Consider the following 10,590-nt stretch of genomic DNA (forward strand, 5'->3'; position numbering starts at 1 on the left):
AATTTACAGGTTGTAATTCAATAGGCTTGTCCTAAACCCTCTATTTCTATTATGAAATTCATTAAATATGTATAAAATTAAGAAAAAATAGCTACAGTGCATCCTAACGTTTGATCAGATTAATTATAACACACTCAACCTTGACAGATGACCTTTTATCCCCATGAATAATTTTAAAGTGAAATTAATACCTCCCTAGATGGTGAGGTTGCATATAGAGTGTAGTTCACTCTCTCTTTGGGAGAGTGAGAAGCAAATAAAAATATTAAAATAATACTTTCACTATTTCTACTTTTCATTTCTACTTTTTCTCTTTTCTTATTATTTTCCTTTTTATCTTTTCTTCTTCTTTGTTACACAAACTTCCTCTCACCGGAAATATGCAGTTTTCGGTGATTTTTTCGGCAATTATTTTTTGTGCAAGGAAGTTGCTTATAAGCTATTTTTCAGTTTTTTTGAGTGTTTGGCGGCCAGCTTAAAGTCATTTTGTGCTTAAAATAAGCTCAAAAAAATAATTGAGCCCATTTGACTTAGGTTATCTAAAGCAGCTTATAAGCCAAAAAAATAAATTAGACTACCCAACTTATTTTTTTTTAGCTTATAAGCTGTTTGCAGCTTATAGACATAAGCCCATCCAAACAGGCTCTTAGTAGGAGAAAGAGGTGGCTAGATTTGACCCTTTTTTTCCGGTGAGAAAGGGGGTGACTAAAGCAAAATTCCCAAGGAAAAGATATGGAAAAATACACAAGTGGCCAAATTTGGCCATTTTTTGTCATTTCACAGATCTGGCCAGAAAAAAATACACAAGTGGCCAGATTTGGCCATTTTTTCCGGTGAGAAAGCGGGTGACTGGTGGTTTTGGTGGTAAAACATACATGTAAGGCGCGTATAATTCACCCACATGAGGCAGATCTAATTATGGCCTTTCAAGGAGATATTAATTTCACTTTAAAATTGTCCGGGGGGTAATAGGTCACCCGTAAAAGTTGAGTGCGTTAGAATTAATCCGGCCAAACGTTAGGGTGCACTGCAGCTATTTTCTCTAAAATTAAAATTAAAATTAGTTATAACACTTGAAGTCCTTGTTGTAGAATTCAGAATACATAAAATTCATAACATGAGTTCGGCTTTGACTCCCTTGTCTTGTCCCTGATTTCTCAAATCAACAATATTATTATTTGTATCCCTCGTCAGAATTTGGAACTACGCAACAGATTTGCATGAAATACTGTAGGTCTTGAACAATGATAGTAATTTCATTAAAAATTTTGATAAAACATTAGGAAGAATAAAAAATAGGAGGGGGAAAAAAGAAGGAAGGGAGAGGTGGAGATGGAAAATATGTTGAAGATACTAAACAGTTTGCCCTTCAAATGGGCTGATCTTTAATTATTACCCTTCAAATCAAACATATGTCAAGCAGCGCATGAGTTTGGGCATAACTTGTGGGATGATGATATAACAATATAAATTTATGCCTCGCGAAAAAGTTGTTCGCTTTGAGGACAAAAAAAATTAAAGACTAGCACAACATAGAAACAGAAGTGAAAATTACCCAATTATGTTAAATGGGTCTATTTCCACAATGAAGTGGGCTTGGACCACCTGTAGGGATGCAACACAACAAACTCGAAACAGGCCCAAATCAGGTAAATGTTCATTTTTTTGCCCGGATTGCCCTTCTTTTGGGGTGGTCTTTAAATTTTACCCCTCATATTTGTGGTCTTTAAATTATGTCCCTCAAATTACTGGTCTTTAATTTTTGCCCTTCGCATTGCAACACTGAGCGTTCACGCAGAAATCATGAGGTTCTGAGTTTGAACTCCCGCTCAAGCATAAATTAAAAAAGAAAACCGCAAGGCAAGATTTGGGTCGCGTGTATGCCGGACCCGGCATAAACTTATGAACGAATTGCCAAAGTTATGCCGGACCCGGCATACTCATGCCTTATGGGCAGACTTGGCATAAGTATGCCGGGTCCGGCATAACTTTGGTAATTCCCTTATAAGTTTATGCCGGGTCCGGCATAACTTTGAGATCTCATGTCAACTTTTTACAGATTTTTAGTGACATCAAAATGCTCTATTAAAATTCAAGTGATTTTTGTGTCAATGTGGCCTAAAGACTTTCTTTGCTACATTTCCTGTATTGGATATATTATAACTGCTCTTGTTAATATATTATGGGGTAGTGTTAGAAAAGAGTAGTTGTCGTGATTTTGTTCCATTATATCTAAGCCTAGTTTTTCATGAGTATTAACACTATGATATTATGGGGTAGTGTTAGAAAAGAGTAGTTGTCGTGATTTTGTTCCATTATATCTAAGCCTAGTTTTTCATGAGTATTAACACTATGATATTATGGGGTAGTGTTAGAAAAGAGTAGTTGTCGTGATTTTGTTCCATTATATCTAAGCTTAGTTTTTCATGAGTATTAACACTATGATAATTTTTCATGAGTATTAACACTATGACAGCATTTGCATGACGATGAGTGGAAGAGGCCACGCACAAAGTTTTTACCATGAAGCCTTTTAGTTTTGTAATAATATTGGAAGGAGGACAATGAAATTCTTCCTAGGTACCCTCATCCGGTGAGGACATACTTTTAATGGGCAAACTTTTATGCCGGATCAGGCATAAACTTGTGAAGGAATTAACAAAGTTATTTCGAATTCGACATACTTATGCCAAGTCTACCCATAAGGCATAAGTATGCCGGGTCCAGCATAACTTTGGTAATTTCTTTACAAGTGTATGCCGGTGGGGCATAACGAATTTAAACTCTGCCTTAAGATTTTTTTTTTTAAGTTTTGACTGTGTGAGGGTTCGAACCTGAAACCCATGAAATTTAGCCGAATGGCAAAATTTAAAAATTTCAAATATGAGAGGGAAAAATTTAAAGACCACCGAAAGAAAAGAAAGGGCAATTCGCGTAAATGTTCGGAGCAGGAGTAGCTATTTAGCCTGTTCCTGTCCCATAAGACACAAGTTTCTTTGGGTTCTAAGGTTTTCAAGGTAAATCTTTCTGTCCCCCTTAGCCCTAAGTTCAACTTTAAATCTTTTGTATGAAACGAAATTGCCACATAGAATTCATATAATTTGGAATTGACAGGTAGTTAATTTGTCAATTAGTTGTTTGTAAGGAAAAATTTACTTGTAGGCAAAACCCTTAGCAGTGCTGTTGATGATATCTTTCAGGTAAAAAATAACTTGGAGTCGAATATGAGGCCCTTATTCGTAGGAAATATTGAGTTTGATACACGTCAATCTGAACTGGAACGATTGTTTACCAAATATGGAAGAATCGAGCGTGTTGACATGAAATCTGGTATGCCTTTTCGCTTTCTTTTTTGTATTTCTCTTGGTTTAGTTTGTTTTATTAGTATACTGCTGTTCCTTTGTGGAATTGTAGTCATACTGCTGGCCTTCACTGATTTTCATCTTTATCTTTGTTGGCTTCCTAATGCATCCATTCTTGTGGCTGAAATGACTAATAAAGGTAAATACAAAAGAAATAGAAACAAGGGCAAAGGGTCAGATTTGCCCTCCGTCAAAGTTTGGGATTAAATTTGCCCTCCCTGGTAGTGTACTTGATAAATTTGCCCCTATATGGATGGAAGTCTTGACTTGGACTCCACAACACCAAAAAAATTAGTCACGTCAGATCCACGTAGGCTCCATATAAGCTCCCAACCCCAATTATTTTAACCCGTAACCCGTTTCCCCATCCCATAAAATCATACAACCCTAGTTCATTTTATTTTAGAAAGAGAGGGAATTACCCCCATTTACAGTAACATACACAGATGGATTTGGAAACTCCAGCGAATTTAATTTCTTGGAGGTTGGATTCTCACTAGATATGGTACAGAAAAGGACAATGCCAAATAAATAAATTTGCATTAAAACTTGCTTAGACAATGCCATGATCAATAGTAGACAAAATCAGCCACTTTAATGTCCTAATCTCCTATCGATTTTCATCAACATTGCAGCACATACGAAAGGTATCATTCTCCAAGTAAATGTGAAAAGTAAATTGAAGGAAACACTATCCTAGCACAAAATAAACAAGGACTTCAAGAGTATTAAGGAGTATTTACACTAACTCTACAGTTGGTCAATGCAAGAAAGCCCAGCAAGGCAGTAACAGTCAGAATCTCTTGTAGTTAGTCAAAGGTAAAAGCAACCCTCTAATATGTGAAATTAAAGTGCAATATAAAGTAAGTTTTTTAGATTGAACAACAGCCACTTGTGACTTCTCATGATTTATTAGTCAGAGCATAGAAACCACCCTTTAAGTTTGCTGCCAAATGCATGGAGTTAGTATGGTGTTGGGAGCTTACGTGGGGATGGGGAAACGGGTTAAAATAATTGGGGTTGGGAGCTTACGTGGAGCCTATGTGGATCCAACGTGGCTAATTTTTTTGTGTTGTGGAGTCCAAGTCAAACTTCCATCCATATAAGGGCAAATTTATCAAGTATCCTAACGGGGAGGGCAAATTTGATCCCAAATTTTGACGGAGGGCAAATTTAAACGATAAATCATACTTGGAGGGTAAATTTGACCCTTTTGCCCTAGAAACAATATAAGACCCTAAGGGGTCATTTGGTAGCTGGTTAGAGTTACATAGGTATTAGTAAAACAGGGGTTAGTTATGATGGAATCTGTGTATTGTTTTATGCAGAGATTAGTTATGCAAGGTTTAATATTCATGTATTAATTATTTCATGTATTAGTTATTTTACATAAAGTAATACATAGCTCATAACTCATACATGTATTAGTATGCGGGTTTCTAAATTGCAAATTACATATACATGAAACTTACCTCCTAACTAGCTACCAACCATGGTATTACTTATGCAGGATTTAATACCTGCAATTCACCGCCAAACCAGCTACTTGTACGACCCCTAATAGCTTTATTCGTGCAATTGTATTGCAAGTTAAAATGCATTAGGCCGCTATATCTTCAGTCGTTAGAATTACATGATTCTTTAATGTCAGGACCCTGGTTTTAAAATCTAGGCAGTGCTGACCTTTCTGGAGCTATTAATGTTTGTTTCTTTGTTTGTTTGTTTTATTTTCTTTGCAATGCCACAGCCGGTTCAAACCGTGAAAAAGGGAGTAGGCTGGTATACACCAGTGTAAAAATAGTCCAGTTAGGATAAGTTTTCCATGTCTTACACACAGTGGCGGATCTAGGTAGAAGGGTGGGGATGCCACGGCACCCTGACGCTTCGGTTGAAATTTTGTATGTGTATGTATAAGAATATCAAATATCAATATTTATTAAGCGTGGCACTCTGAGGAATAAGTCAGCTTATAGTGCCAGTGGCAAGAGTCTAGTTTAACGCGTAATGGATGCGAGTTCGATTTCCACCGACTGCACTTCTTAATTTTGTTTTTGTAGTAAGTATACTGCGTTTAGGAAATAAATTATTCCATGTGACGCCATTATACCTTTGACACCTGGATTTATGTGGACCCTGCCTCACAGCCCTCCTATCTCCTATTTCTCTCTCTATGTTAATTTTTGGAGAAGTAACTTCTTTGAGGACCCACACCCGCCACGTTAGAACACACTCACCCCTTCTCCTCTTTTTTCTTTTTTTAAATTTCCTATTTTGTTACTCCATTTTCTATTTTGGATCATATTATTGTAAATTATTTTTCAATAGATGTCATCTCTCTCTAGTCTCTATATGTCGGTGTATACAGAACCTTGTTTTTCTCCTATATCTTTTTCATTTCTGGATTTTTCAATAGCACCTGAATATTAAGCAGCCCACCATGAATTAAACCATATGTCACAAAATATAAGACATGACTATTTTTTTTGTTGTGATTATGATCTAATTGTAAAACTTTTAAGTTAATTCGTTGTTAACCTTTTCAGATTTATTAATTTCTTTTTCTTCCTTTCTATTAAGCATAAAAAATATTGTATTTGATTATGTTTGGAAACGAGGCAGGAACTCTCAGAAGTCTCTTCTCCTTAAGGCGAGGTTTGATTCATATTTCTAACAATTGATTATTAGTAGATATATACCCTTCTTGTGACACCACTAGACCTTATGGTGGTACACTTGAAAGCTAGTAGTATCTAATACTCTTGGTTAAAGCTAATGACAACTTCTGTAAGCACACCAATAAGACGCCTCTGAAACTAATAAATGATTGTTTAGTTTGTTACATAAAGCGTGAAGTATTTATAAATATAAGTAATTATGCCGTTATTGAGTGTTTTCAGAATATGGATCTCGTCGGATGCAGTTATAAATGAATGATGTATATCTATGGTATTAGCCAACAATGTGGGAGGTTTTGCTTTGCGCCGTGTTGTCATAATTATTTCATTTTTTTGTTCTATCGGTTGGTCTATGTAAATCGAAAAGGCGAATAACCCGCACCGGAGCCCAAAGTTGATCAAACCGACCAACTATTTGGACGGTGTAAATAAAAACATGTCTACATCTAAGTTGCTCGGACTCTTCGTTTTTTATGCCGCTCCCGGGATACGTCTCGGATATGGTCAACCAACTTCAGATACGTTGACCGGAGTCCACGGACAAATTTGGGGGGAAAATTGAGATTTTGAATTCTCAAAATGAAAGATAAAACAGATTTAAGACGTGGTCCTTCAATATTATAGTCCTTTTGTCTCATATTCGTTGCTTCATGTTTCCGGCCAAACAGAGAGAAACCAAGAATTCAAGGGGTCGTGTTCTTTATAGCTCTATTTTTATAATTTTGAATTTTCTTAGCCGAAGCCCCTCACCCGTATCCATACCTGGATCCGCACCCTCGAATCTTAAAATTTAGATTTTGCCGAATCCGACACTTGTATCTGTACCTGTATCGGATACCCGCACCCGAGTCCGAGCAACTTAGGTCTACATTCAAAACAGTGTGGCACCCGGTATCCCCAGATCCTGGATTGGCCTCTCTTCCACAGTGCTTCGTATAGCTGACCCCAATTAGTTTGGGATGTGCACTATCGGGGTTATTAATAAATATTTTCATTCAATAATATCATGCTGATTCCCCCTTCCCAGCATATAAGTATAGTTTGTTCTTTTGGATACTAAGATGGTGATTATTTGGTTAAATGTAATTGCTTTGCTACATAGCTGCTTGGTTGTAACTATGTATGTGTATACATGACCTGGCAAGACATGGTGGGAGCCAAATGGGAAATTCATTTGGAGGATATCCATATTTAAGTGTTTCTTTTGACGCAGGAACATCTCATAAGGAAAAAGAGCTTCTATCATGGCTCATCACTTGCAAAAACTTCTATTGCAAGGCAACCTGTCTGTCTTCCTGTACTCCTTCTCAATGATGGAATCGTTCTGCATTTCTTAGACTGATCTTCTGTCATTCACTTACTTCACTGCCCATGTTGCCTTTTTTCAAGAATGGTTGTGGTCGGATCTATCTGTTCTTCATGCCATGCCAACCACTACTAATAAGCGGATCAATGAATTCTATCATGCCATGCCTCCATATTCTGAATCGTGCTGTGAAATTGGTGAAGCATGCTTAGCAATGACTATTCAGACTGACTTCTTGGATTTAAACCTTTAATAAGACTTCATCATCATCATCATCATTTTGTTCATGCAAGGCCTCTCTATCTCCTTACTTTCATCAGCCTTCACATACTTGCAGGTGTTGTACTTTTTAATTTCCTAAAGGGGATGAGAACTTTAATTTAGCTGATGTGCACTCTGCTCAAAAGATTACAAACTTTCTTGTCTTGCTTTTCGCCGACCTTATAATGGAGTCGTTACAACTACAGGCTTTGCGTTTGTCTACTTTGAGGATGAGCGTGATGCAGCTGATGCCATCCGTAGTCTTGACAACATGCCATTTGGGTATGACAAGCGCCGGTTATCAGTGGAATGGGCAAAGGTATTTTCATTGCACTCTTACTTCTCAAATTCGGTAACTGTCATCCTGTTAGACATTACCTTCTTCAAGAGGCAATAGGATTGGAACTGTAGTCAAAAGTTTATGTAAGACCTATGCTTTGTATCTTTGTTTTGTCAGGGTGAGCGTGGTAGACCTCGTGATGACTCCAAGGTTGCAACAAACCAAAGACCAACAAGAACTTTGTTTGTCATTAACTTTGACCCTATCCGCACTAGGGTGCGTGACATAGAAAGACACTTTGAACCATATGGGAAGATCCTTAATGTTCGCATACGTCGTAATTTTGCGTTTGTGCAGTTTGAAAATCAGGAAGATGCCACAAAAGCCTTGGAGTGTACACACATGAGGTTGCCACTGCATTTTCTTCTATTTGCTTATATTGCAATTTCATGTCTATGTTGTACTATTTCTCTTGTTTCCTGACAAGAAGTGTTGTTTTGCATTTGCAGTGAGATCCTTGACAGAGTTGTTTCTGTAGAGTATGCTTTGAGGGATGATGGTGAGAGGGGGGACAAGTATGATAGTCCCAGAAGAGATTATGGGAGGCATGGTGATGGTCCTTACCGAAGGTCACCAAGCCCAATATACCGCAGGGGTCGACCTAGTCCTGATTATGGCCGTCCTCGTAGCCCTGCTTATAACAAATATAGTGGTCCGTCATATGATCGATACAGGAGTCCAGAGTATGGGAGGTATCGCAGGTACATTCGTAGTGTCTGACAGAAAATGTCATTTTTTACTATTTGAATCTAGCTAGGCTGTTTATGAGTTCTGTAATTTGTTGTAAATGGGGAGCTTTTGTTCACTTGCTTTTCCTTTATAACTTCAGCAGGTCTCCTGTTCGGAGGTCAAGAACTTGAAGCAGTAATTTATCAGACGAAGATCATTGTGCCTTTCTGGTGTCATAATATAAATATATGCTGTGTATTAGTGTAATGGATTGTTTTCAGCATTTTGTATTGCTTAAACTTTAGAGAGCTAGGTAGAGTTCAATTTGGGTGTTGGAGAACATTTGCATGGTGGAATCACTGCCTCTGCTTATTTTGAAAATGAAAAGGAACATATGTAAGGAAATACTTGTTAGTTTGCCCCAACTTTTATTGGTTTGTGCAGCATCGAATTATCCTACTAATTATACTGAAGGAGTGGCAACGGATAAATTATACCAGTGCATCATTTTCTGGAACTACACTGATCCGTTGGAAGTGAAACTTTTAAGTTCAGGTTTGTGCAAAGATGTTTTAGAGAATAGAACAGATTTATAATCTTGAGAGTTGGGTTTATTTGGTTTCAGCACACATTGTAATTTCTAGACACTACAAAGCATTTTTTGTTTCGAAAATTGTCCATCAAACACTTCCAAAGTCTGTCTAGACGCCATATAGTTTTGTTTCCCTGTTGAGACAGTTGGCAATCTTGCTGTCCATTTAAGATCAGTAGCCATATTCTTTTCTGTTTTCAGAATATACACGAGACACTTCTCTGGTACTGTCTACATGCTAAATTTTTGGGTTGTCCCAGTAGAGAAGAGTGCCCGAGACGTTTCCAAGTCCAGTCTCGTGGGAAATTCGAGCTAATATTAGAAGTTCGAAAAAATAAAAATGAAATCTCTGTGTTAAGGGCTCTCAGGAGACTCAAAAGTCTGTCAAATCTGAAGGCTTCATTGGCCGTCCGCGAGACACTCTTCTTTTGGTTACAACTTACAACATTCTACTATTTGAGTTGATTCTTCCAAGAATGAATCTGCAACCGGTCTAATTGTAGAAATCAAGCTGTAATTAGTCCAAATATCTATTCTCCATCTGCCATTAAAAAGCAACATCCATAAACAAATCCATTACAAGTACAGTTTTGATGCATTTGTTTGCATCATGCAGGAATAATAAGCTAGTGATCACCATTACGGATGCAGAGTCCTTGAAGTGTGTTATCTGCACCCACAATTACTCCTACGATACTCTTAATCATGTAAGACTTCTTGCGGATAAACGTTCCGACTTGGATCAAAACGGACATTATAACATCATGTTAAGAGTATCTTTGGGCTGATTTAGTCCATCAGGTGGAGGCTAGGTGTGCCAAAAACTGTTGTTCGAGTGCCTTTTCGAGCCATGCCTCGGCATCTTGCATCATCTCTGGACTAAGTTTGACCATGAGGATGCAAAATTCTTTTTCATCCAATGCTCCACCATCCAAGTCTCCTTCTCTTACCATAGCCTCTGCATCTTCTTTGCTCATGCCATGCATTCCCAAAAGCGCAGAGTTTTTCGCAAACTATCCGGTGTGATCGGCCCGATCGTGGGATCCTCTAGTAGCCGGAATCCTCCACATAGCTCCTTAACAAAGGTATCTACGTCCAGCCTCTCCGCCATCACAGGTGACAAGTCTTGATATTCGCTAGGTGCTTTACAACTTTGCTTTCCATTCTCTTCTAATTAATTTGTGCTTGAGTACACCTCTATTGTTAGAAAAGAAAACTCAAGCTCAGGGTACATGGAAAGTTGAACTAAAGTCCCTTTTTATACAAATTTGCTTGTGGCTAGTGGCTCTCTAGCTAGTTTGATCATTGATCTAGGAGAGTAGGATATTGTATTGAGAATTAATTGCAGTACCTTTCCCTTTTCTTTGGTCCATTAGTCGAGAAAG

The 10,590-nt window shown here is 37.7% G+C and overlaps 1 protein-coding gene across 3 annotated transcripts; it reads left to right on the forward strand.

The window, feature by feature from the left end:
- Positions 1–2,893: 2,893 nt before the first annotated feature.
- LOC132645415 (serine/arginine-rich splicing factor RS31-like) lies at positions 2,894–9,107 on the forward strand. Of its 3 annotated transcripts, none has more exons than XM_060362381.1 (6): positions 2,894–3,017; positions 3,201–3,330; positions 7,811–7,923; positions 8,062–8,291; positions 8,394–8,645; positions 8,774–9,107. In XM_060362381.1, the coding sequence occupies exons 2-6, from the start codon at positions 3,225–3,227 to the stop codon at positions 8,802–8,804; spliced, it is 732 nt and encodes a 243-aa protein (XP_060218364.1). In that variant the 5' UTR covers positions 2,894–3,017; positions 3,201–3,224; the 3' UTR covers positions 8,805–9,107. The 3 variants fall into 3 exon arrangements, with proteins under 3 accessions (XP_060218364.1, XP_060218366.1, XP_060218365.1); XM_060362383.1 differs by having other exon boundaries at positions 8,777–9,107; XM_060362382.1 differs by having other exon boundaries at positions 2,998–3,114.
- The last annotated feature ends 1,483 nt before the right edge of the window (positions 9,108–10,590 follow it).

Source organism: Lycium barbarum, chromosome 6 (genome assembly GCF_019175385.1).
Source record: "Lycium barbarum isolate Lr01 chromosome 6, ASM1917538v2, whole genome shotgun sequence".
Taxonomy (NCBI): domain Eukaryota; kingdom Viridiplantae; phylum Streptophyta; class Magnoliopsida; order Solanales; family Solanaceae; genus Lycium; species Lycium barbarum.